Raw genomic sequence first — 27,698 nt, 5'->3', positions numbered from 1 at the left:
AAGCAGTCAGGTGCAGCTAAACTTATCTTTGGTATCGGCTTAAATTACACCTCAGAACTAATTAAAAGGAGTAAACTCAGCTAAATGCCTGAGTTAGAACTCTAGCAAAGAATTAAGACCAAATAAATTGATGTTATGGAAATTATCCCAATGAAATATGCTTTGAGATTCCCAGTTCGAAGGGAACTTGATGGCAAGGCTCACATAAAAGACAGCTTTTGTCCCACGAAACAAGAAAAGCTTACAAGTTTTGAAGCCAGCCAACAGGTATCAGTAAGTTTAGGAGGGTGTAGAGAGGTGGGGGTTGGTCTCTTTTCCCAGGTAACAAGAGTCAGCATGAGAGGAAATGGCTTCAAATCCCACCAGGGGAGATGTACGTTAGATATCAGGAAGAATTTTGGTACGGGAAGGGCTGACAGGTATTGGAACAGGCTGCCCAGGGAGGTGGTGGAGTCACCATCCCTGGAGATATTTAAAAGGTGTGTAGATGTTGTGCTTGGGGACATGGTCTAGAGGTGGACCAGGCATAGGGTTAGGCTGTGGTTGGACTCAATGATCTTAAAGGTCTCTTCCAACCTGGGTGATTCTGTGATTCTAAATTTGTTTCTTTTCCTTTACACGTTTTCTTGCAAAGACAGATTTTTGTTCCTAAGAAAGGATTCACAGTAGACATACTAGTGAAGCAGCAACTTGTACATTCTTGCAAGCGCAAGGGTGTCCTAGCAAAGTAGGCAACACCTGTGGTCACCATTTTCAGCATTTTATACCCTATTCCTGTCCAAAATCCCTCCTGTTTGCCGATGGATTAGGTACTTCCAAGGTTTACAGGCTCAACCAAGGCACCTTCTTCACAATAGTACATAACATAATACACATTGCATGTCTGGCAGGTTCTTGCTTCCTTCCCCTTGGTGAAGAAAATAAAATTCATGAGTTTATTGAGCAAAATGCGGTTTCTTTCCAAGTTACTACTGTTCATCTTACATAGCTCTTAACTGCTGCGTATCTTTGTATTAGCTGAGCCCACTGAAGCCGAATGGGGACCCTTAGGCTTGCCTCTATCTTACTGCTAGGCAGCTGAGCAGTTCTCCCTTATCTTATGCCTTGATTGACAATTGTCCTTCATCTTCCTTTTACCTGTAAGACTTAGCTTTAGGCCCCAGCCTCCTGCAAGACCTGGCAAACGATTCCTGATGGCGCAGCCTGAGTCCCCCACTCCCCAGGTCAGCATAGAGAAATACTACCCCCATTCCAGTCTGCAATAGCAACATTCCCCCCAGCATTTCCCACACTTTGGCCATCACCTGTATTTGAATCATGCTCCCAAAAGCTCCACAGACCTCCAGCTCAGGACGCTTTTTATGTGATTTCAGATACATGAAAGATGTATAGCACTATATACACCTGAAACAACTGCCATCTGCCACTGGCATGTACACACCTCACACTTACTCCCTCAGACTACGGGCAAGGCCACACTTGGTGAATTAATAATTTTCTTCTTCCAATTCCCCATTTTTCTGTGCCCTGTCCCTTTTTTTTCCCCAAGATCTGCTGCATTTTTATCTATGACAGGCCTCAACAGATTTGCACATGCTGCTTTTTAATTGTCTAAAGAAGTCAGGGTTCTTTCCTCATCATCTATGGTTTCACAGGAATTGCAGGGATTGGAAGGGATTTCTAGAGATCATCGGGTCCAAGCCCCCTGCCAAAGCAGCTCCCTAGGACAGGTCGCACAGGTCGGCATCCAGACGGGGCTGGAATATCTCCAGAGAAGGCGACTCCACACCCCCCTGGGCAGCCTGTCCCAGGGCTCCCTCACCCTCACTGGGAAAAAGATCTTCCTCATATTGGTGCGGAACGTCCTGTGCTCCAACTAGAGGCCATTTCTTCCCCCCAAAAAACCCCATAAAACAGGAGAAAATAGACAAGGAACAAAAGCTGTCGGCCTCGCTGTACGCCCTCATCTCCTCTCTAAGGGGAACGTGTCCCCGAGGCCCCGCACACACATGGCCCGCACAGGCCCGGCCCAGGGACAGGCACCAGCACCGGCCAGGCCCCGGCACGGCACAAGCCTGGCACAGGCACAGGCACAGGCACAGGCACAGGCACAGGCAATGACAAGCCCGCGCTCCCCGACCTCCGCGCCACCACGCGTGCGCAGCAGCGCCACCGGGCAAGACGTTCCCCCACCCTCCCGCCGTGCGCAGGCGCGCAGCCGGGTAAAGCCGTGCCCCGCATGCGCACGGCTCATCCGGGCCTTACCGGCGCGGCGCAGCGCATGGGCACTCTCTATCCACCGGCCGGGGCGCGGTGCATCGTGGGAAGGAGGCGGCCCCTAAATCCCGGCGGAGGGTGGCGGTGAATCCTCCCGGCCGCTCACAGCAGTGTAGAGCCGCTTCCACCCCTACCCCTCCTCCCTCCCGCCCCCCCCCGTCCTCCACCCCCCACACACCCCCCCCCCCCCTCCCTCCGGCCCGCGGATTTAAAGGGGCAGCGGCGCCAATCCGGGGGACCATGCCGAACTTCTGCGCGGCTCCCAATTGCACCCGCAAGAGCACCCAGTCCGACCTGGCCTTCTTCCGCTTCCCCCGGGACCCGGTCAGGTGAGACCCCGGCCGGCCGGGCGCTACCGCGGCAAAACCAGCCCCTGATGAAGAGGGGCGGGTCGGAGGGAGGCGGTGGGCCGCAGGCCGCTCGCCTGTTCCCCTCAGGTCCCGCCGGCCCGTCAGCTCTCCGCTTCGCCTGAGCAGACACCGCAGCGGGGAGACGCCTCCTTCCCTCCCTTCCCCCCCACCCCTCGCAACCCCTCTCCGCGCCTCCTCACCTAGGCGGGGGGGAGGGGGCTGCCGCGGGACAGGACGGGGAGGGGGGTGTGAGGGGCCGGTGGCCGCCCGGAGCTGCGGGCTGTCCCGGCGGAGGCCGCGCGCGCTCTGTGGCGCCGGGGGGGCGGGGCTCCGCGGGACCCTCCGGCCTGCGGCGGGGAGGCGGGCGAGCGGCAGCGCATGCGCCAGGGGGGCGCGGGCCGTGGTGCCGGGTGCGGGTGAGGGGCAGGCAGAGCGGGCAGCGGGGGCTCGGGAGAGCCTGGCTGTGAGGGGGCTGAGGGGTGTGAGGGAGAGCCTGGCTGTGAGGGGGCTGAGGGCTGTGAGGGAGAGCCTGGCTGTGAGGGGGCTGAGGGCTGTGAGGGGGTGCCTGGCTGTGAGGGGGCTGAGGGCTGTGAGGGGGTGCCTGGCTGTGAGGGGGCTGAGGGGTGTGAGGGGGTGCCTGGCTGTGAGGGGGCTGAGGGGTGTGAGGGAGAGCCTGGCTGTGAGGGGGCTGAGGGTATGAGGGGGTGCCTGGCTGTGAGGGGGCTGAGGGTGTGAGGGGGTGCCTGGCTGTGAGGGGGCTGAGGGTGTGAGGGAGAGCCTGGCTGTGAGGGGGCTGAGGGTGTGAGGGAGAGCCTGGCTGTGAGGGGGCTGAGGGGTGTGAGGGAGAGCCTGGCTGTGAGGGGGCTGAGGGTGTGAGGGAGAGCCTGGCTGTGAGGGGGCTGAGGGTGTGAGGGAGAGCCTGGCTGTGAGGGGGCTGAGGGTGTGAGGGAGAGCCTGGCTGTGAGGGACCAATGAGGGAACTGTCTGTGTGGAGTGGGAGATGCTGATTGGGAGGGGGCTGAGGGGGGAGCTGGCTGTGGGGGAGATCGTGACTGTGAGGGGGCTAGGGAGGTTGAGGGTCGAACTGGCTGTGGGGATGGGGTAGGTCCTGACTGAAGTAGTGTGAGGAAGTGAAGTAGCTGGCTTAGGGGGGGACTGCTTGAGGGTGTGAGGGAGATCCTGGCTGTGGGGGGAGCTGAGAGGAAACTGGCTGTGGGGAGTGGGGGAGATCCTGGCTGAGAGTGTGAAAGAGTTGTCTGTCTGTGAGGGGGCTGGGGGGCTTGAGGGATGAACTGGCTGTATAGGGTGGGGGAGGTCTTGGCTGGGAAGTGACTGAGAGAGGAACTGGTCTGGGGGAGATCCTGGCTGTGAGGAGCTGAGGGTGTGAGGGGGGTGCCTGGCTGTAAGGGGAGTGGGGGCTGAGAGAGGAATTGGCTGTGGGGCAAATGGGGGATTGAGAGAATGGGGGGCTGCCTGGCTGTGAGGGTTTGCCTGTCTTGAGGGCTATGTGAGGGGGTGCACATCCGTTAGAGGCATTTGGCACTGTTAGAGGTGTGGGGCAGGCAGGAGCAATGGGTTGAGGCAGGGAAGCCCATGGTTCATGAGGAGCCTGCACAGGGACAGCTCTGGTTCAGATGGTATAAGTCTCTCAGTCATATTGTGTGTACTAAGGTGATGTGGAGCTGGACACTGGAGAGGGGTGTGATAAATAGGACACTGGGGTGACAGGCAGCTGTCACAGGATTGCAAGGATGATGGTGACAAAGCATCATGAGCAACAGCAGAAGTGATGGGAAATTCAGGTTCCCAGTGGTTGAAAAGCAGAGGTGACATACTGGTAGAGCGGGAAGCGTCTGAGTGAGAGGCCATGGAAAATAATGAGACAAGTGAATCACGTGCTTAGACATGAAGCTCACCTTTAAAACTAGATAAAGCTCTTAAAATTGTTTGACTTTACTTGTTATAACTTTGAAAGGTGCATAAGCATTAGACAAATGCCAGTTCTTCCTCTCCTAATAGGAGGTAATTAAGGCTGAAATTTTTGGTGATTTAAACATGATGCTTGCTTCCTCCCTTGAAGCTGCTTGACCTGATTTTTGGAAAATTTCAAAACCAAAATGTATTGTGGGTACATAGGTTTTTCTAAGAAAACAGTTCCCTGTAAGTGATTTCAAATGAAGGTAAAAATCTCATATAGGTAGTTGTTCTTAAAAGCACACCTGCTTAAAGGTGTGTTTTCAGATGCATGAACATTATGAGGTTCAACAAGGACAAGAGCAAGGTCTTGCACCTGAATCAGGGCAATCCTTGTCCTCAGTATGAGGTGGGAGATAATGTGATGGAGAGCAGCCCTGCAGAGAAGGACTTGGGGGTGCTGGTGGATGAGAAGCTGGACATGAGCCAACAAGGTGTGCTTGCAGCCCAGAAGGCCAACCCCATCCTGGGCCGCATCAAAAGGAGTGTGGGCAGCAGGTCCAGGGAGGGGATTCTGCCCCTCTGCTCTGCTCTTGTGAGACCCCACCTGGAGTGCTGGGTCCAGTTCTGGAGTCCCCAAAATAAGAAGGAAATGGAACTGTTGGAATGAGTCCAGAGAAGGCCACAAAGATGATCAGAGAGCTGGAGCACCTCTCCTATGAAAGCAGGTTGCAAGAGTTAGGATTTTACAGCCTGGAGAAGAGAAGGCTCTGGGGAGATCTTACAGCGGCCTTCTGGTACCCGAAGGGGCATACAAGGAAGCTGGGGAGGGACTTTTTAGAAGGGCATGTGGTGATAGGATGAGGGAGAATGGTTTTAAATTGGAGGGGGGTAGACTTAGTTTGGATATTAGGAAGAAATTCTTCACTACAAGGTGGTGAGTCGCTGGCACAGGTTACCCAGGGAGATGGTGGATACCCCTCCCTGGAGGTGTTCAGGGCCGGGTTGGATGGGGCCTTGAGCAGCCTGGTCCAGTGAGAGGTGTCTCTGCCCATGGCAGGGGGGATGAAACTTGATGATCTTTAAGGTCCCTCCAACGCAAACCATTCTGTGATTATTTATCTCCTCAAGCTCTCCTGGTTGAATGCGATTCCTGGCGTTAAAGATGGAATAACGAGACCTCTTTCTGATGCCCATACACTGCAGGGTGTTCTAGTATGGCTTGTATTACCTATGTTTGTGCTTTAAATGAAGACTGAATTTGACTTAATGGATTGCCTACTCTTAAGCTTCATTTGTGTGATCCACTCCTAACACTGTCTCTTTCCACCCTCTGAGAGCCGCAGGTTCTTACACAGCCCCATTCAGCTTATAGTATTTATACCTATATACATTCTGAATTGATGTTTTCCACGGTAGCAATACAGAGGTATACAGGTGTACTGTTAATTAAATGATGTGCCAATGTTAAAGAATTTTTTTGAAATATATTTCAGATTTAGAATACTACTACTTCTAACCACCATTTGTGGAATCATAGAATCCTAGAATATCCAGTCAGAAGGGACCCATAAGGATCATAGAGTTACAAGGTTGGAAAAGACCTTTAAGATCGAGTCCAACTGTTCCTGTCCTATGCTAAACCATATGCCTAAGTACCTCATCTACCCGTCTGTTAAACACATCCAGGGATCAAGGCCAACTCTTGGCTCTACACAGGGCCAGAGAAGTGTAGAAATAAAAACTTTTTTAACAAAACTGTCCTGGTTTCAGCCAGGATGGAGTTAACTTCTTTTGTAGCAGCGGATGGAATGCTGTGTTTGGGTGTTAAAATGAAAGCAGTGCTGGTAACACCCTGATGTTTTTAGTTGTGGTCCAGCAGTCAAGGACTTTTTCAGTTCTTCATATTTCTCTATTAATGGGAAAGGAGGGGCGAAGCCAGGGCAGGTGACCCAAACAGCCAAAGAGAGTATTCCATGCCAGTTACGTCATGCTCAGTATAAAGGGGGGCTGGTGGGAGGAAGAGCGGGGGCGGCTCCAGGACGTGCGGTTTCTGGGGGACGGTCAGGTTCCGGGACGGCTCTGGGTGGCACGGCCTGAGCTGTGGGTTCAGTGACAAACTGCATTGTGTATCAACAGTTTCAGATATTTTTTGCTCTAAAGTCCTGTTAGCATTGTTATATTTTATCTTTCTGCTATTTTAGTAAACTACCCTTATCCCAACCCACGGGCTTTTGGTTTCTTGGTTTTGGGGTGGTTGTTCGCCCCTTCCTTTTCCCTTCCCTTCACCCCCATACACACCTCCCCCTCCTCTTTTCCTTTATAGAGCAGGCAGCTGTGTGGATCTCAGCTCTCAGCTGGGGTAAAACCACAACACAAAACCAATGCATGAAAGCTACAAAGAGTTGGAATAACATAGAATTATGGGTGTTTCTTTTGCAAACGTTAAAGTGGATTGCAGAAATGGCTTTAGGAAGCATGTACTGGCTTAACATTTCTACAATGCATGAGTAAGCATGCTTTCTGAGTGCGTGACTACTTCATAATCCCCTTGAAGTCATTCAGGCTGATAGGATTAATGTTTCTGTAAGAGAATAGTAGAACATAGGATTAAAATTTACCCTCGAGGATGATACAGACCTTTCTACCATCTGAAGGAAGGACAAGCTATACCTAAACTGTTTCTAGCATCTTTGTTGTGCTCTTAGAAACACACAGTGACAAAGATGGCACTTCCTTAAGTTTTCTACAGGTTTCTTCCCATATCTCCCACCTTTCTAATTTAATCCTAGGTTAAAATATCCAAAGCTGATTACATATTCTATTTTAACAGAAGCATTTAAAGATTAATAAATCCATGCAACCTGCTGGCTTTGTAGAGTGGAGGATGCTAGTGGCTTATTCTCCTGTTTGGAGTTGCAAATGACGATGCTTGTGATTCTCACTGTCATAGAAACCTCATAATGTTAAAGGTCAGACTGGTGTGGTTAGCAAAGTACTTCATGCCAAAAGTGTGTTCTTAGCACTTGGCAGCTTACAGTGAGGGATCTGAGTATAACTAGCACGTCTTTAAAAATAAAGATTTCAGAAAAATCATTGATGAGAAATCCATAGTTCCAGGCAAATTGTCCCTGCTTGCAGGTTTTCCACAGTAACATAATTGCCTTTATGTTTTCCCAGTTCAGTGCTAAGCAGTTCCAGTCTGATCTTTGGAGCACCAGTAAGTCTGTGAGAGGTAACCAGTTGGTTAAACCTAGCTTTGTTTATCATCCCTATCCAAGAAAATGAGAAGGGCTGCACAGATTAGGTTTTGACAAGGAACCAGGTGCATTTAATGGATGGCACCTAGTCTTTCCACACTAAACATTACTGTAAATACCCTCTGTAACCCCAGTAAGGATATGTAGTTTACACTTTTATACAGTTTAGGCAGTTATCACCACAGTAAGATCTGTCTGCTTAACCCTCATGACCCTTCTGACTGTTCACCCTGGTGGTTTGAGGTAAGGTGAGGTTGTGAGTGTTCAGAACAAAATAACCTCTGAAGCAGAGAGATGCTGTTCTACTGCAGCTGAGGTACCATGAATGGTTTACACTCTGTCCACACATCCATAAAGTGCCGTTTGAGCTTCCATGAGATGTCAGCAGAACTCTGAAAATGTAAAGGTTGTGATTTCATAAAAGCTAAGAAGTCTTGTAAGATACTGCATTGAAATGGCTTTTAATTTGTGCCAAGTGTTTTGCAACTAAATCACGTGTGCAACTGTGTGCCATGTGCATTACTTGAATACTAAAAAAACTGGATAAAATTTTACATGTGATTCTAAAACCTTTTAAATTGCTGCTTGTATAATACTGTGCAGGGCTGTGGTGGAGGATTTCAAAGGCCTGATCTCATTTTTCTTTGCTCTTCTAATTCTCTAAGAGCATCCCTTTTGGAGCCAAACTCGTAGCAAAACTCAGGGGCTGAATTTGGACTCAGATAGAGTTTGTATGTTTGAGTCCAGTCATGCCATCTCCACTGTCTTCCTGTAGCTACCTGAAAGAATGTCACCACTCCAGCCTGTGCCAGTAGAGTTTCCTAGATGTCCAGACCTCCAGTTACTGATCTGTTCCAATGGGGTGAGGACCTTAGTGGCCATGGCTGGTCATAGAATCCCGGACTGGTTTGGGTCAGAAGGGACCTCGAAGAACCATCTAGTTCCAACCCCCTGCCAAGGGCAGGGAGAGCCCCCACTAGCCCAGGGTGCCCAAAGCCTCATCCAGCCTGGCTTTGAACCCTGCCAGGGAGCCAGGGGCAGCCCCATCTTCTCTGGGCACCCTGTGCCAGGGCCTCCCCCCTCCCTGGGAAGGATTTCTGCCTCCCAGCTCCTCTCCAGCTGCCCTCCTGCAGCTGAAGGCCATTCCCCTGGGCCTGGCCCTCCCTGCCCTTGGCAACAGCCCCTTTCCAGCTTTCCTGGAGCCCCTTAAGGGACTGGGAGGGGCCTGGAGGTCTCCCCAGAAGCATCCTTCTCGTCTCTCCAGGCTGAGCTAGCTCAGCTTTCCCAGCCTGGCTCCAGAGCAGAGGGGCTCCAGTCCTTGCATCATCTCCATAGCCTCCTCAGGACTTGCTCCAACAGCTATGTGTCCTCCTTTTACTGGGGACCCCCAGGCTGGAGGAAGCACTGCCAGGGGGGTCTCTGTCCCAGAGTGGAGCAGAGGGGCAGAATCCCCCTTTCCCAGCCCTGCTGGTCCTGCTGCTGGGGATACAGCCCAGGACACAGGGGGCTTTCTGGTCTGCAAGTGCATATTGCCGGGTCACGTTGAGATTCTCATCACCCAAGCCCTTCTCCTCAGGGCTGCTTTCCATCCATTCTCCACCCAGCCTGCAGTTGTGATTGGGATTTCCCTGACCCATGTGCAGGACCTTGCACTTGGCCTTGTTAAACTTCATGCAGTTCACACCTCTCAAGCCAGTCCAGGTCCCTTTGGATGCCATCCCTTCCCTCCAGTGAGTCAACCACACAACACAGCTTGGTGTCATCTGCAAATGTGCTGAGGGTGCATCGATCCCACTGTTGTGTTGCTGACAAATATGTTAAACAGCACTGGCCCCAGTACTGACCCCTGAGGAACACCACTTATCACTGGTGTCAACAATTGTACGTGGAGCAGTTGACAACAACTCTACCATCCAGCCAATTCCTTATCCAGTGAGTGGTCCACCTGTCAAATCCCTGTGCCTCCAGTTTACAGACAAGGATGTCGTGCAGGACAGTGTCAGATGCTTTGCACACGTCCAGTTAGATGAATTGCTCTTCTCTTGCCCACCAACCCTGTAACCCTGTCACAGAATACCACCAGATCTGTCAGGCACCGTTTGTCCTTTGTGAAGCCATGCTGCCTGTCACCAGTCACCTCCGTGTTTCCGTGTATTTGCATAGTTTCTTGCAGGATCTCCTCCATGATCTTGTGGAGTGCAGAGGTGAGACTGACAGACCTGCAGTTTCCTGGATCTTCATTTTTTTCCTGTTTTAAAAATTAGCATTGCATTCCACCTTTTCCAGTCAGTGGGAACTTCACCAGATTGCCATGACTCCTCAGAGATGAAAGAGAGTGGCTCAACTCCTTCATCCACCAGTTCCCCCAGGACCTGTGGATGCATCTCATCAGGTTCCATGGACTTGTGCACCCTCAGGTTCCTTCAGTGTTGTCAAACTTGATGTGCTGCTGCAGTGGATGGTTCTTCATTCTCCCAGTCTCTGCCTTTGCCTTCTGTGACTTGGATAGGGTGGCTGGAGCCCTTGCTGATGAAGACTGTGGCAAAAAACCTGAGTACTTCAGCCTTCTGTATATCTTGGGTAACTGGAGGGGGCCCACATTTTCCCCTAGTCTTTCTTTTATAGAACCTTTTCTTCTTCTTGACGTACCAGCCCAGATTTAATTCTGTCCTGGGTTTAGCTCTCCTAACCTGATCCCTGGTTGCTTGGACACTTTCTCTGTATTCCTCACAGGCTGCCTGTCCTTGCTCACACCCTCTCTAGGCTTCCATTTTGTGTTTGAGTGTCTCTGGAAACACCTTGTTCATTCATACAGGTCTCCGGGTTTTTTTTTCCTGACTTCTACTTGGGATGTAGCACTTCTGAGCTTGGAGGGGGTGATCCCTGAATAGTAACCAGCTGTCTTGTGTCCCTCTTCTCTCTAGGGCTTTGTCCTGCAGTACTCTACCAATCAGGTCCCTGAAGAGGCCCAAGTCTGCTCTCTTGAACCATGATTGGGATCTGTAGACTCGGGCTGTGTGTGCCAAGGGCTTCTTTCAGACTGTGTGCTCAGACAGGGGTGACTCCAGCACAAAACCCCAGCCTCTTAGCCCACACATATGAGCAAAGCAAAACAAGGAATTCATTCACCCATTCCCATCAGCAGGCAGGTAATCAGCCACCCCCCCCCCCCCCGAAGTTCATCTGTCACACCAGACCCCCAGATGCCACTGAGCCCACCCCCTGTTATATACAGAACATGGCATACAGTATTGGGCTGTCCCTTTGGCTACTTTGGGTCAGCTGTCTTGGCTGTGTCCCCTCCTAGCTTCCTGGGTGTCCCCCACCTTCTTATCAGGCCAGTATGAGAAGGTGTAAAGTCCTTGAGTGCTTGGCAAGCAGCTAGGTGTATCAGTAGGTTATCAGCAGTATTCTTGTCCACAGCACTACATCAGCTATGAGAACGAATATTAACTGTATCCCTGTGAAAACCAAGACAAGTGGTTAATTTAATCTGTGTGAGATTTGTGTTCTGAGTAAGACCTTTCTGAAGAGCTCATGGTATCTCTTGCCATGGCTTATAGCTCAGGTCCCCGGCATTTGCTGTATCTACTTGTTCTCTGCTTGGCAGAGGTGAAAGGATTCAGGCTGATGTTTATCTGTCCTTCACATCTGTGTACCAGTTCTAGATGCAATGTCACTGCCACTGATTTGTCCCTGTTTGATTGCCAGGAGGCAATTTGGAGTGGGTTACTGTAATGTGAGCAGCTCTGACTTGGCTCCCCAGCAGTCTTCCTCAGCTTCCCCGAGTCACTGAGAGAGACAGGTTAGACCAAGTATCCTGGCTTTTGCTCGAGATACCCTCTGGACCAAACCCCTCTGCACTGGCTATAGGGCAGCTGATCAGTCTCTGTGACAGCCCCATGCGATCCACTTTAATGAGTGCCCTGGCATGCAAGTCAGATTTGATGTAATCTGCATGCTAAAGGTCTCCCATGTAAAAAGCCAGTGTTTATACCATGTGGTTAAGTGAAGAACACTCTCCTGTTCTCTTTGTGGAGTGATTGCATTGTCCAGGCAATAGTACAAGACTTGTGGTATCAAAATACTGAACAAGAAACAGTATTTTAAAAATTACTATTATTATTATTAATGTCATTTTTAAGGATGCTATTTTTACATCTCCGATACCAATATTAGAAATGATTTCTGTTCTATGGCACTTGCTGCCAACTTTATTTTGGTATTTTGCATGAACAAAAAATTAAGACACACAAACAGGTTCAGCCAGCAGAGATCAAAATCTGAGATTCCCCTTTTCATCTCCACAGTTGCCCTTTATTCCACTCGGTTAAAGTGGACGGTGAATCCACTTGCAGCTGCCCACCAAAACATCTGTCGAGACAGCCTTCGTTCCTAAACTGTTGAATAATTGCTAATTATTTTTCTCCCTCCTTGTTCCTCTGAGAATAATTCCATGCTTGCAGTCAAAAATAAAAAATGCATCGCTTTCTCGTAACTTGTCGCTGGTTTTGCGTGGGGACCAGTCTTCTTTTGTAATTTAGGTGATTTAAAACCGTATTGTTTTATGTGGACTGAGTAATTTTTTTCACTTAGATGAATTTCAGCGATCACAGAATCATAGACTGGTCTGGGTTGGAAGGGACCCCAAGGATCACAGAGTAGAACTGACCCCCTGTCACAGGCAGGGCCACCAACCTCCAGGCCTGGGTCTACACAGGGTTGCCCAGGGCCCCATCCATCCTGGCCTTGAACTGATTCAGTGAAATATAATAATGCTGAATTGATTGATGTAGATGTAGTTTGAGACAATTAATATAACTTTGTGTATTTTAAGAATATATTTGCTTTGGATATTCTACTAATATCTCATCTCCCCCTTCCCTCCTTCAGCTTCACTCCATTCCCCTTGTCCTGCCAGTGTCTCCCTTTTGAAAGTTGATTCCACTCCTGTTTCTCTGCTCCCTTCATGAGGTCCCCCCGCAGCCTTCTCTTCTCCAGGCTGAAAAAGCCCAGCTCCCTCAGCCTCTCTTTGCAGGGGAGGTGCTCCAGCCCTCTGGTCATCTCTGTGGCCCTCCTCAGTGACGACTGGGTTGTGGTGAGATCTGGCCCACTTTGTCCTTCTGGAATAGCAGGGTCTTCATGTAACTTCTCTGTGTAGGTTCTCAGAACTTTAATCAACATTGCCGACATGTATGGATCCAGCAAAGAACAACATAAAACAAAACAACACTTTAAAATATGAGTCCATGTTGAAAATTATGTAGCAAAGTGATGGATTGTGAAGTGAAAGAAGCCACTGAGACTGTAGTGAGGTGTCCTCCTTTTTTGCTGCAGAATTTTTGTGATATTGCTGTAACTCTTCATGATGTAGTCACGTGTGGCATTTTTGAGTCTGTCTGGGGAAGGATTTATCCTAGGAGGATTGGGACCTTGTATAACCTCTCTATACAGTTAGAGTAAGGAACAAGTCATCAGATATGTTCACGTGAAGGTTTTAGTCAACCTCTAATAGTGTACGTTTTCAACTCTGTTTACTTCTGTGCTATTGTAAAGTAGTGGCTCTGTGATAAGGTGTAAGCAAGTGCATTCAATAATGCAGCTGCTTCAGAGGATTATTTTTACAGGAAGGGAATTCATTATTTAAAGAAAAAACCCTGTTAAATACAGAGATATTCATAGCTGCTGCAGGCTTGTTGGTTTATACATGTATTTTTACTGTAAAAATAAAATAGCAGATGAGTTTTACTGCACTGTCTGTGCAGAGTCAGTCTATGCCTGTTGATGATCCAAAGTTCATAGTAAGAAAGTGTCTTCATAGACACATATAAATATAAGCTAATTCATTTACATCAATTGATGCAAGTGGTTTACTCACCAGAAGAAAGAGCCTCTCACTTAACTAAAAGGAGCCCTGTTAGTGGGGGAAATGTTTCTTTCCCTTTGTGTTGTATCTTAGAGAAATAATCCAAAGCAGAAGTAAATGATGTATAAAAAATACACATCTAAAGAAAGCTTTCTTCCAGCAGGTGAGCACTGTCTGTAGAATAGATTGCTGTCTTATTTTTATATTTCATGTTTCACAAATCCACTCTAAACCCACAGTTGTCTGCAACAAAGAATAATGCTGTAGTTTGGAGGGAGGTGGAGAAGACTTTGAAATCTCTGTAACTGTTGTCTACAGGCATATTTCTTCCTTTTTAAACTTTTCTCTTTTAAGATTAAATTCTTAGGGATTTAGTGACGTGGCTTTGTGAGCAGCAGTGTTACTGTGTGTGTGTGTGTGTGTGTGTGTGTGTGTGTAAAGCCAAGAATGTATAAATTAAGGGAAAAGATTCCTGAATTTGATATGATGATGTTAAGTGGTGAGCAAAAGGAGAAAAACAATTGAATTAAAAACTTTGATGGTACATTAAAAGGAAGGTGTACAGAACTTCCCTTAGCCCTGCATAAAGGACAGGGCTCCCTACACTCCGATTTTTAATGGTTTTCAATTGTTTTCTCTTAAAACTTGCTAATTCTTTTGCTTACATGCAGATGTCAAAGATGGGTAGAGAACTGTCGAAGGGCAGATTTGGAAGATAAAACTCCTGATCAACTCAACAAGCATTACAGATTGTGTGCTAAACATTTTGAGACTTCTATGATATGTAGAAGTGTAAGTAAAGCCAACTGTTGTTTGCTGCATCTTGCAAAATGTGACTTAACCTTTTTCACCATAACGCTGCAATTTTAATCTTTGATCCCCTGGGTAAGTGGTTTCTGAGAAAATTAATCTCTCATTCTTAATTGGGAACATTGTCATGGTCCAGGGCACCGCACAGACTTGCAGATGTTGGCACAAAGGATGAGGTGGATGTGAGCAGTTGAGGAAGAGAAGAGTGGAGCTGCTTGTGCTGGTTTAATATGTTTATGGAGAGCACTGATCTTCATTGCAGTTCTTTCCCCATGCAAAGCAATGCTTGCTTTGTTTGTTGTCACTAGGTGTTGCAACATGATACAAATTTATTGGCTGTAAGAATGTAAATTTGCATACCTTGTAATTACTTAAAGTCATTAATGTGCTGTTAGTGAAGCGTGTATGTGGTGTGATTCGGTTAAATTATACTCTGTTGTGGCCAAGAGATTTAAACATCCTTTGCATCTGGCAAGCTTTTGGTTCCTGTTATATTTTATCCAGCTAAAATCATGGCACCGCTTCCTGTTAATGAAATGATAGCTTTCAGTCCTCCTTGTTAACACAATAATGCTGATTTTAACAGCTTACATAACAGTATGTGACTGCAGTTAGTACTAGATTTCACAGAATCACAAGGTTGGAAAAGACCTTTAAGATCATCAAGTCAAACCATTCCTGTCCTAAGCTAAACCATATCCCTAAGTACATCATCTACCCATCTGTTAAACACATCCAGGGAAGGTGACTCCACCCCCTCCCTGGGCAGCCTGTTCCAGGCCCTGACAACTCGTTCAGTAATTTTTTTTTTTCTAATATCTAATCTAAACCTGCCCTGGCACAGCTTCTTGCCATTTCCCCTTGTCCCATCTCCTGTCTCCTGGCTGAAGAAACCATCACCCACCTCTCTACAGCCTCCCTTCAAGTAGTTGTAGGTGGTGATGAAGTCTCCCCTCAGCCTCCTCTTCTCCAAACTAAACACCCCCAGCTCCCTCAGCTGCTCCTCATATGGTTTTCCCTCCAGCTCCTTCCCCAGCCTGGTTGCCCTTTTCTGGACTCGCTCCAGGACCGCAATGTCCTTCTTATGGTGAGGCGCCCAGAACTGGACACAATACTCAAGGTGTGGCCTCACCAATGCTGTGTACAGGGGCACAATCACTTCCTAGACCTACTGGCCACACTGTTTTTGATACAAGCTTGGGGTTTTATATCCTTATATCCTTCCTTGGGGTTTTATATCCACTTTTAATTTCCAGATTGAATTTTGATACAAAATATAGGTCCTTTAGTTACAAAGGACAATTAAAACCCACAGGTCAGACAGCTCCTGGTGGTATGACACATGACAGGGTCTCCAATTAGCCAGCATCCCACATGCAAACAGGAATACTGGAAGTAATTCTGAATCCAAAAGATTTATGAGACTGGGTTTGTTTAAAATGTGTTTCAATCCAATGATGGGTATTGATGTCATCAGTTAAGATTTTGTATGAATCAGCCAGTTAGACAACATAAGTTTGCAGTATATCTAAATAGAAAATTTTACTTAAAATATTTTTATTTAACAGCTTGCTAAATTTACATTATCATACAGAAGTCTCCCTTCTGCTCATTTGACCAATAAATTGTCCTTCAAGATGATCTTTCACAGTAGTGTTTTGTGAAATTCATAGGTCTGCATAAAGATGCAGTTAAATATTTTCACAATGAAAATGTTTATGTGATTGTTTCTGGAGTTGTGACATAAAACCCAAAGCACAGCCATAACAAAATGTTTCATTTCTGATGCATAAATGTTGTTTTGTGGCTTTTAGTCTAGAATATTTTAATTTTTAAGTCAAAGTATTACATTAAATTAAAATTATTGCATTTGGAGTCTTTGATGTGAAGATAATGGGGAGGAAAAAGTATCTGTGGCTTGGCCTGTGGTTTTTAGTAACACTCTTCTCATTTTCAGTGTTCTCTTGATAATTCTGAAATGCGAATTGCACAGCATAGCTTTCTGTTTGTTTTGAGACATTAGAAAAGGAAAATACTTGAAAAATAAAAATCTGAAATTTTAGGGGGGAAGGTTGCATATACACAGTGAGAAGTTCCCAGAGAACTCCCTAATCTAGATGTCTGTCTTCTTACAGAGCCCTTACAGGACAGTATTACGGGATAATGCTGTGCCGACTATATTTGACCTTACAAGTCACTTGAACAACCCCCACAGCAGACACAGGAAAAGAATAAAAGAGCTGGTAAGTAGTCATGTCAGACTTTGTTTTTTTTAATAGAGGCAAGTGAGTTCATGTGAAACTTTTATATGAAAGTGTCAAATAATATATAGTCCTTGAGTGTTTGCATTTTCTGTACTGCCTATTCTAGACTCTTTTTGTTGATGAGAAGGTAAATGCCCAAATACTATGCTGAATAAATTTTTACCTACTAAGGAAAGTTAAATGAAATAATCTGGAAAATGAAATGTGTTATCTAGAGCTGATTCTGTCTTCCAAAGAAAAAGCATGGCTTCCTTTTGCCTGTTATCACAGTGCTAGTGGACTGCAGCTTGTGAATGGTACCCTGAAATTCTTGCTACATGTTGATTGTGATCTTCGGTTCGCCTGTTTAATTTTTGAAGTCTGCGCCAATTCAGACACACTTCCTTTAGCTTATTCTGAAAAGATGATCTATCTATAAAACCAAGATCAAGAAGGTTTTTGTGGAATTGCATCTTGATGATACCTCTTTTGTGTCATTTGTGGAACAGGTGTCTCTAGGTCTCTGTGAATATGAGTATTGTGACAGAGGAATTCAACTCTGCTTTTATGTTGGAAAATTACAGTTTCTAAATATTTCTTTGTGAGTTTGAGTCTGTTTATTAATTGAAAATAGAGACAGTTCTGTCTTCTGACAGATGTTCACATTGAAGCACTATTTAATGGAACCTATTTATTAATAATTAAAATAAATATCAAACAAACTCCTAATTTAAGTATGGCAACCTTGGCAGTGGTAGCAAACTAATCTCATGTAGCTAGTAGATACGTGTCATGGCAGCAATAAAGTACTTGAGGAAACCACATTCCCTTAGACCTTCTAGCATCTGTTCTAGAATATTAATGTTCTTAATGGTCTCATGTACAATATTTATATCTGATCTTGACGTGTTTTAGTATTTAAGGTCATGTGCTAGACCTCATCATCCATATGTGTTCTTTTTTTTTTTAAAGAGTGAAGATGAAATAAGAACACTGAAGCAACAAAAGAGTAAGTGGACACAATAACTGACTTCATAAAAATCTTTGCTTACTAAAGCTGACAACGTAATGCAGGACACACAGCTGTAAGTTCATTTCTATCAGGAGGCTAACTGAGTTGTTGCTTGATTCAAACAGCCAGTCTAGAGTCTTTCCAAAATGCTCATTCACTTCTAAACTGGAAACATTCTTCTTCTCTGGGCTCTAGTGACTTAAAGGTAGTGGGGATAGTTAAGGCAAAGCAAATGTTATGTTTTATTCACATTACCTTGACACTGACAGTATTTTATGTTTCGTAGTTGAGGAAGCTTTTGAACGGGAGCAAGCAACTCAAGAATTGAATGAAAGCAATGAACAAAATACCGTCTCAGAGGAAGGAGGGGAGGAACAAGAGGAAAAACCTGCCCCCTTAACACTGGAGGAAAGAGAAAACAAAGATTACCTTAAATCTTTATTTGAAATTTTGATCCTAATGGGTAAACAAAATATTCCTTTGGATGGCCATAATGTTGATGAACTCCCAGAAGGTCTTTTTACTTCAGATAACTTTCAGGCTCTGCTGGAATATAGAATAAATGCTGGAGATGAAGTTCTGAGGAAACGTTTTGAGATGACTGCAGTCAATCTTGAGTACTGTTCAAAAACTCAGCAGAAGCAAATGCTTGAGATCTGTGAAAGCTGCGTTAGAGAAGAGACACTGAGGGAAGTAAGAGACTCGCACTTCTTTTCCATTGTCACAGATGAAGTAGTAGACATAGCAGGAGAGGAACATTTGCCAGTATTGGTGAGATTTGTTGATGAATCTCATAATCTGAGAGAGGAATTCATAGGGTTTTTACCCTATGAGGCCGATCCGGAAATTTTAGCTGTTAAGTTCCACACGACTATTACTGAAAAGTGGGGTCTGAACATGGAGTATTGTCGAGGTCAAGCCTACATCGTCTCCAGTGGGTTTGCTTCTAAAATGAAAGTTGTGGCTACAAGACTGTTGGAAAAGTATCCACAAGCTGTGTATACGCTGTGTTCCTCTTGTGCCTTAAATATTTGGCTGGCAAAATCCGTTCCTGTTGTTGGTGTTTCCATTGCGCTAGGAACAATTGAAGAAGTTTACTGTCTTTTTAATCAGTCTCCACAATTACTAGCAGAACTGGAAAATACAATTTCTGTTCTTTATCAGAACAACAAGGAGAAGGGTAATGAGCTGAAAGAGATCTGCCGCTCTCAGTGGACCGGCAGGCATGATACCTTCGAGGTTTTAGTGGACCTCCTACAAGCGTTGGTACTGTGCTTGGATGCAGTAAGCAGTGACTCGTCCATCAGGTGGAACAACTTCGTTGTCAGTCGAGCATTTGTGCTTTCAAGTGCATTAACAGATTTTGACTTCATTGTTACTGTTGTAATTCTGAAAAATGTCCTGTCTTTTACGAGGGCATTTGGGAAAAATCTCCAGGGACAGACATCAGATGTATTCTTTGCCGCTAGCAGCTTAACGGCCGTGTTGCATTCTCTGAATGAAGTGATGGAGAATATTGACGTTTACCATGAATTTTGGTTTGAGGAAGCGATGAATTTGGCTACAAAACTGGATGTACAAATTAAACTCCCAGGAAAATTTCGTAGGGCACAACAGGGGAGTTTGGACTCTGAGGTGACATCAGAAAACTACTACAAAGAAATCCTTAGCGTCCCCACGGTGGAGTATATTATTCAAGAATTAAAAGACATTTTCTCAGAACAGCATTTAAAAGCTCTTAAGTGTTTATCATTGGTGCCCTCAGTCATGGGGCAGCTCAAATTCAATACGTCCGAGGAACATCACGCTGACATGTACAAAAATGACTTGCCTAATCCAGACACACTTTCCGCTGAGCTTCATTGTTGGAGAATCAAGTGGAAGCACAGAGGTAAAGACATTGAACTTCCAGCTACTATTTATGAAGCACTTCACTTGCCTGACATAAAGTTTTTCCCTAATGTTTATGTGTTGCTTAAAGTCTTGTGCATACTTCCAGTGATGAAGGTGGAGAATGAAAAATACGAAATAGGACGAAAGCGCTTGAAGGCATACCTGAAAAACACCCTGACAGAGCAAAGGTCAAGCAACCTAGCTTTGCTGAACATAAACTTTGATATAAAACATGACTTAGATTTAATGGTGGACACCTACATTAAACTCTATCCAGAGAAAGTGGAATTTCAAGAAGACTTTATTCCCTCAAACAATTCTGAAGTCACAGAAGATGCTTAATTTTTTTAAGCTCTAACCAGTCTGTTGTAACAATTTTTTCTTAGCTAAGTTTTAGCGCTGACAGGGAAAAAATAAAAAAATCTGTGAAATCTAAAAAACAATCACTGCAATTGTATTTCCATTTTAGGTCTCAGACTGAAGAAGCTGTGGTCAAGTGACCCAAATTATGTCTTGTTAGTCTGCGTTAAATATGTTACATGAACAAAATCAAGCCTGAAAGTAAGCTCGTGCTCTTGGCAGAGGTGCTTTCTATGTCTGACTGACTTAAACTAGGTGCTTGTTTACTTTATTGCATCTTGGGATAAGTATGTTGTGATTATTGGTCTGATGGGGCTGTTACATACTTGCTCATGAGTTAGGAAAAGAAAAAAAACACCCCCACACACCTCAAAATGTTTAAAAAAGTGTATAATCACTTCAGTTAGGATTTTATTCTTTTTGAAAAATCATAAGAAAAGACTTTATTAAAAAAATAAAAGTCTTTGTCTATTCAATTGGCATTTTGGAGAGTGGATTCAGCTATTGCACGATCCTCGTGCTGTGGACTGTTCTCAGTGTAAAGTGGCTGTAGTGGGATAGAGGTACGTTTAGGGTTTCATTGGAAAAGTCAGCCTCTTTAGTCTCTCGATGACTGTTTACATTCCTCTGTGTGAGACACAAAACCTTTGGGTTTGTTTTGTTTTGTTTTATTCTTTAGGCTTTTAACAGGCATGGCAGGAGTACCAGAATTCCTAAAAAACACTAAAAACTTAACATTTATTCCAGGAGCATTTAAATCTGTTCGTTCTGTCCCGACTGTGACACAAACCCTTCTATCTTATCTGTTTTATTTGCAAACTCACCCAGGAGAGATTAAGAGTTTGTTGTTTGTCTAGAAGTATGATTGAAAATATTGCTGTTATTTTTGGCAAGAATAAAGCATTTTTGTACAGTTTATTGCGATTTAAAATAAAATGTGAATTGCTTTTTATATGGTATTGGATTTCTTAGTAAAGCTGTGCCCCTTCAACAATGTGTATCATTTTGTAAGGTACCTTTTGGGTTTTGGCAATATTTTCTCCATTGTTTTTGGAATTCTGGACTGTGGCATTATCTTGAGACATGGGAAACTGTGTAATAGCACCGTTGATCTGTATATTCTGATGAAGGTTTTCTGAAGCATTTTGAGATAGCACACAACACAGTGCTTTTAATTCTGGAAGTTCTGTCTGTCTGAAACAGGTGGAAATAGATTTTTGGGTTGAAATGGTTGAAAACTTACGTTTTGCATGCCAGTTTTACAACTTGGTTACACTTGTCCTTTTATGTACTTTCCAGTTGCCGTGGGAAAGGCCCCCCAGCAACAGAAAATTGAACTATTGTAGAGACTGTGACGAACACAGTTCATAATGTTTTAATGCAGCCAAACAATAAGAATAAATTTGAAAAAGAAAACCCACAAACCACCACCTTTACTAAGTAAGCTTAAAGTGGGTGTCTTAAGCTCCTGAAAAAGCATTTCTTTTATTTACATTGGAATAGTAAGAATTACCCTTAAAAAAGTAGTATCCTTTTTTCCCCACTCCTATTTGTATATACTTTCTGGCATGCTTTCATATCAATGCAATTATTGCCTCAATCAGTACATGTTTTAGCTAATAGCTTGCTCTGTTCCCCATAATATATGCAAGTAACCTAAATCTATGTTAATGCTATAAAAAAAAGCATTTTTTAATTAGAAGTCATACAGAAAATTGTCTTTTTTTAAAGAAGATCTCAATTAGGATTTTAATATAATAATGAAAGGTCTTTCCCCTCCAGAGAATGCCTGTAAGTTCTGCTAATGACAATGCTGCAAGGTGGTTGCAACCTCTGAGATTGTGAGCCCCGTGTGGGTAAAGCCAGTTTGGATGTGCCCAGGTTTACAGGCGTAAGCAGAGAGGGAAACTGATACCCAGTGCACATAATTGGCCAAAAAAAGCTGAAGATGGTGTAAGTGAGCTCTTTTTGACCAATGTACTGAGACAAATCGAAGAAGGGAAATGCAGTAAAACACTCTAGCTACTGAAGTGTCCTGCGGAGCTCAGCTGAGACATGCAGTTGTGACTAGCCTTGGTAATTAGCTGGCTCCAAAAGCCTCAGATGCTTGGTGTGCTCTGTCTGCCTTTCACAGAGGTGTCTGTAATCAATCACAGGCTGCTTATTTAGCCTATTTGCATTGTCCTCCTGCTGCAGAATGCCTCATTTTTTAGACACATCAGGGCATCACTTAGGATGTCGCAGGTTTTCTGAATAGCGATGCCTCGGCGTGATGCCTCGGAGCAAAGGAATAGCAGGTTGCAATGGTAGGTACCCCCTTCAGCTAAGAGATTTGCATGGAGGAAAACCATTTACTGAAACTGTAGTGACTCCCATCTTCTTTCTTGGGGGTGCAGGAAAGGGATGTAACTGAAGTCGGGTCCTGTAACAGAATTTTAAAGAGAACACTACTGCTAGAACAGGTCAGACACTGTCAGAGAAGTGTCTGAAAATGGGATAAGTAATAACTTATTTATAATAAAAATAAAAATAAATATATTTTAAATAGATAATATTCATATTTTTATTCACTTTTTAAAATTTGAAGGTTTTTCTTACATAATCTTGAGGCAGAAGGAATTGCCATCTTAAATATCCTGCCAATTCAGGGTGGTATGTACAGCAGCAAAGTTAAAACCACCAGATTTATGCAATCACTTTGACTTACAAGATGCTGGGCAAAGATTGGCTCAATTAAATAAGTAGGTACTCATAAAGTAAATAAGGTGTTTACCTTGCTTTGACCTGGCTTTTTTGGCACGTTCTATGTACTGAAGCAGTGTGTCTGTTTATTTTAAGTATCACTGCTGAGAAATTAATGTATTTCAGTGACAAGTGGATTTTCCTTAGCTGCTCAGCTGATTGTGTTTCGTGAAAGCAATTCTTGTCTTAAGAAAATAGGAACTCTTCTTTCCTTTTCCCATGTGCAGAGTTCCTGTTAGAAATCACTGTTACCTCTTTGAAAAGTAGCATGTAGTGTTCTATCTCCTGTGGCGTTACTCCTGTCTCTGCCTGTCTGCCTGCCAAGGCTCTGCTGTAAAGAAGCAGAGGACCAGAACCACTTAATGATTCTGGATGCAGCTATCCTGTTTTCCCCCTGCACTCCACGAATCTGCAGATCTCAGAGTTGCCAGAAACATCCCAGTTCCTCCAACAAGATGAAAATAAATCTCTTTACTGGCTCTGTTCCAAGGAACGGTTGCTAACGTAGAATAACAATAGGTGCTATCCCAAAGCAGGCTTAACATTCAATAATTTCCAGACCTCTAACGTTCCAAATTTCCCTAAGGAGAACAGTTCTTACAAAGAATAGCAGTCTCCCCAGTGCTTTGCCTATGTGAGGCATCAGCAAAAAAATAATAGGGGGAAGTTGTAGGCAGGTCTATAGCAATTTCAAAATACATATATGCTCGTTAGGAGTTTTCTTTGCAAAATAACACTGTTAAACAGAATTCAGTGTGCATGGTCCAAAACATAGTAATTGTTTAGTTATTGCCACAGTTGTCCAGTGTTTCTGTTTGTTCATTTTCATGTAGCAAAGGCCACTATAAGGTCCCCCTGGAGCCTTCTCTTCTCCAGGCTGAACAAGCCCAACTCTCTCAGCCTGGCTTCACAGGAGAGGTGCTCCAGCCCTCTGATCATTTTTCTGTCCCTCCACTGGATGCGTTCCAACAGGTCTATCTCCTTGTGCTGAGGGCTCCAAAGCTGGACACAGTGTACCAGAGGTGATGTCTCACCAAAGCAGAGTAGAGGGGCAGAATCCCCTCTCTCTTGACACATGAGAGAGCCGGTGAAGGGCAGAGGTTGGTTGGTAGTGATGCTCCAAGCCTGTATGCTGTATATGCCCAGATGGTGTCCTGGTCTTCTCCTCCATCTTCAGTGATTGCAGGCTGGGCAGACACAGGCTAGAGGGCTTTGTGCTGCTGACAGAAGGGTTCCCTCACAGACGGTGTGGAAGATGCAGGCAGCCAGCCAACTGTAAGGCACGCTTGACCTCCTTCCTAAACCGTTGGACTTAACAAGTTGAAGGTGAATCATCTGTTTTATTAAATCAGAGGCCACTTCAAGGACTGCAGCCCAATTATGCTGCATGTTGTACATATCCTGGAAAGAGTATTCGTGGAGAAATAGGATCCATATGGGCAGATCCTTAGTGGTGAGCACGTTCTGCGAAAGAACAGCCTTGGGTATGTGCCTGCAGAGATCAGGCTTAGCAGCATTTGGGCCTTAGCTCCTAATTTATAGTATCAAACAGCTCTCATGTAGGTGGTACAGTATAAAGTGGACAGTGCTGTGACATGTGTTTCCCCCCAAGGAGTGAAGCTTGCTGCCATTGCCTTGGTGTGCGTCTCTGTGCTCTGGGAACGAGCAAGAATATCACGGTCTGGCCCAAATTCCCCCCTGGAGGAAAGAGACAGATGATATCATTGTTGGAGTTGTTTGGACATCATAAAGGTACTTACTGAAATGAGAAAAATATGGGTTTAATTCCTTTTTTTTTAATAATAAAAAAGTAATGGCACGTGACGAGTGCCAGGAACCTCACAGAGAAAGGAGGCTTTGCACCCCAGAGAACTTTTTTGCCTCATGAATAAGCACTTCTAAGTCACTTCTTGGTTCATTTTTTGTGGGTAGATGGATGTATAGTAAGTATGCAAAGCCAGATGAAGTTACTTGCTTGCCTTGAGATGTCAGCTTTGCTGAGCAATGTTTTGATTAAGAAGAAACATGCCCACAGTGAAAGGCACATGCTTGTTCCTGGGAGGCTTTGTCCGCACTGTACACAGCTCCTCCTGAACCCTGCCATCCGAGCATGCACTTGTTAAATTAGGAGAAGACATGAGCCTGAACTCTAATTATTAGATAGTTTCCACTCTGAAAAGATTTAATGGAAGTACACAATGGGGTGCTGACTTTAAGACTTCAAGTTCACTGTGCAAAACTGCAGCTTCCAAATCGAATGTCACACAATCACAGAATCACAGAACCATAGGGGTTGGAAGGGACCTCTAGAGATCATTGAGTCTAAACCCCTTCCAAAGCAGGTTTCTTAGGACAGGTTGCACAGGTTGCCGTCCAGATGAGTCTTGAATGTCTCCAGAGAAGGAGACTCCACACCCCCCTGGGCAGCTTGTCCCGGGGCTCCCTCACCCTCACCAGGAAGAAGTTCTTCCACAGATTGGTGTGGAACTTCCTGTGCTCCAACTTGAGGCCATCGCCCCTTGTCCTGTCTCCACGACATAAGGTAGGGTACCCTGTTCAGTGTCTGCAGAGACAGCAGAAAGCTTGAAGGAATTACAGCTTGGCAGGTGAGCAGGCCTCTCTCTGTTTAGCTGTTCTTATGAATTTCAGTCCTGTAAGTGTGTCATTGTTGCAGAAGATGTGTTTATTGAGAAACCTGTGGCTTCGGGGTGGGTTTTGGCATGCATAAAGGCACCCTTCTGTGTTGTTATAAAAGCTGGATTTGGAAAGTGCTTGTAATACGTACAATTTGACATCAGGTATTCCTATACTTTCCAGGCTATTTCACATTCTTACTGTAACAACGGGGATGACGGAACAGATTCGTGATGCTAATCCTGGCTCTTTGCACCTTTCAGGTGGGACAGTGCAGCTGAAGCATGGATGCAGTTGCCCATCTGAGAGTGGGGCTATTGCTTCTGGAAACTCTTTAAGGGCAAAATAACCCCAAGCTGATGCAGCCATTTTCTGCACTATTTGCTTCTCCAAGGTATGCATAAACTGCTGCACACCTTCCTGCTACATGGTCCTTTCAAGTCTCACCACCCTTCCAGGAGACAGGAGATGGGACAAGGGGAAATGGCCTCAAGCTGTGCCAGGGCAGAGTCAGACCAGATGACCAGAAAAATTTTTTTACTGAAACAGTTGTCAGGGCCTGCCCAGGGAGGGGGCTGAGCCACCATCCCTGGATGTGTTTAACAGAAGGGTAGATGAGGTACTTAGGGATATGGTTTAGCACAGGACAGGGACGGTTGGACTCGATCTTAAAGGTCTTTTCCAACCTTGTGATTCTCCCAGCACCGATATGGAGAGAGCTGCAAGGAGGACAGGTCTGGGAACTATTTTTCAGTACTTGTATGGCATATAGTTTTGTGCCTAACTTATTGTTTTCTATGGTCATGCTTTTAGGGGTGCAGGCTGGAGCATAGGAATTTCCATGCGAACATGAGGAAAACATTTTCACTGTGAGGGTGACACTGAGAAGAGAATGCAACTTTGTAGACAAAAAAAGTGAAGGACTGAATTTGGAGAAGGGAAAGTAAACAGAGTAAATTAAAATTAATATATAGCATGCATAGTATTTAACAGAAGAAATTAAATACCATGGGGTTTTTACTATTATCCAAACCACAATTAAAACAAGGGGGATGTATCCAAAGAGGCAAATTTTAAAATTGCTTAGAAAGATTTCGTTGTCACAGGATCTACTGATAGCCACCTGGGGAACGCAATATAAAACCACAGTTACTAAACAATACAGCCACAGTGCTCCACTCAGACACTGAACTTTGTTCCTAGACTGAGATTTTCAAAATCTGTGCATTCTAGTGCCTTCAACTGTGTCTGCCTGGCTTAACACTGCCTTAAAGCTCCTTTCCACAGAGAGGAGTGATGCTAAACAGTTTCAAAAAAACTCACAGCTTTTCAGTGCATCTCCAGCTGAGGCATCCAAGAACGCTGAGCTTTGAAATGAATCACAGGATGACGGGGGGTGGAAGGGACCTCTAAAGGTCATCTAGTCCAACCCGCTGCCAGAGCAGAATCAACATAGGTTAGGTCACACAAGAACATGTCCAGGCAGGTTTGAATGTCTCCAGAGAAGGAGACTCCACACCCCCCTGGGCAGCCTGTCCCAGGGCTCTGCCACCCTCACTGTGAAAAAGTTCTTCCCCAGATTGGTGCGGAACTTCCTGTGCTCCAACTTGAGGCCATCGCCCCTTGTCCTGTCCCACAGCCACTGAGAAGAGGCTGGCCATGTCCCCCTGTGTCCCACCCTTCAGATATTGATAACCATTGATCAGATCCCCTCTCAGGCTTCAGGCTGTTCAGGGATGTGGTTGAGTCACCTTCCATGGATGTGTTCAAAAAAAGGGTAGATGAGGTACTTAGGGATATGGTTTAGCTTAGGATGGGAATGGTTGGACTTTGTGATCTTCAAAGGTCTTTTCCAACCTTGTGATTCTGTGACTCTCAAGGCTGAACAGTCCCAGCTCACTCAGCCTTTTCTCGTAATCTTGGCTATGCAGGGAGCCCAGCCAATGGAACTACCCTTACCATCTTCAGAGGAAAAGGTGACCTTGAAACAGCTCAAACTAATGAAAAAAAGTCTCTCAGCTTTTATGATTCTAAGTAGCATAACCCCCAAGGGCTGATTTACTATTTATCAGCCGGCACTGTCAGAATCTAGTGGGAACAGCAACTTACTCTGCTTACTCCTTGGGTTGACCAGCTCGTTGTTGGTACAGTCATTGCCTGTAATTCAAATTAAATACCTAGCAAGTCATGGCTTGCAGCATTTCTACTGCTTCTTTTGTCACAGATTGAACGCGTTACACGATCTGATGGTCACACAGTCAGCCAACCACAGCAGGCTGCTTAGCAGAATTGGTTCTAGCAGTGAGGATTTGGGTTAGATACCAGCGTGTATGGATC

At 45.1% G+C, this 27,698-nt stretch overlaps 1 protein-coding gene across 1 annotated transcript; it reads left to right on the top strand.

Annotated features, from left to right (window-relative positions):
- Positions 1-2,502: 2,502 nt before the first annotated feature.
- On the top strand, positions 2,503-19,967 carry THAP12 (THAP domain containing 12; the record flags this gene model as incomplete). Its single annotated transcript, XM_084280603.1, has 5 exons — positions 2,503-2,606; positions 14,339-14,459; positions 16,613-16,720; positions 17,693-17,729; positions 18,019-19,967. Exons 1-5 carry the CDS (start codon positions 2,518-2,520, stop codon positions 19,965-19,967), a joined length of 2,304 nt encoding a protein of 767 aa, XP_084136729.1. The 5' UTR covers positions 2,503-2,517.
- Between the last annotated feature and the right edge of the window lie 7,731 nt (positions 19,968-27,698).

This window comes from Gallinula chloropus (genome assembly GCF_964237585.1).
Source record: "Gallinula chloropus genome assembly, chromosome: 1".
Lineage (NCBI taxonomy): Eukaryota > Metazoa > Chordata > Aves > Gruiformes > Rallidae > Gallinula > Gallinula chloropus.
The sequence above is the reverse complement of the archived record's forward strand: the minus strand, read 5'-3'. Positions and strand labels throughout refer to the sequence as shown.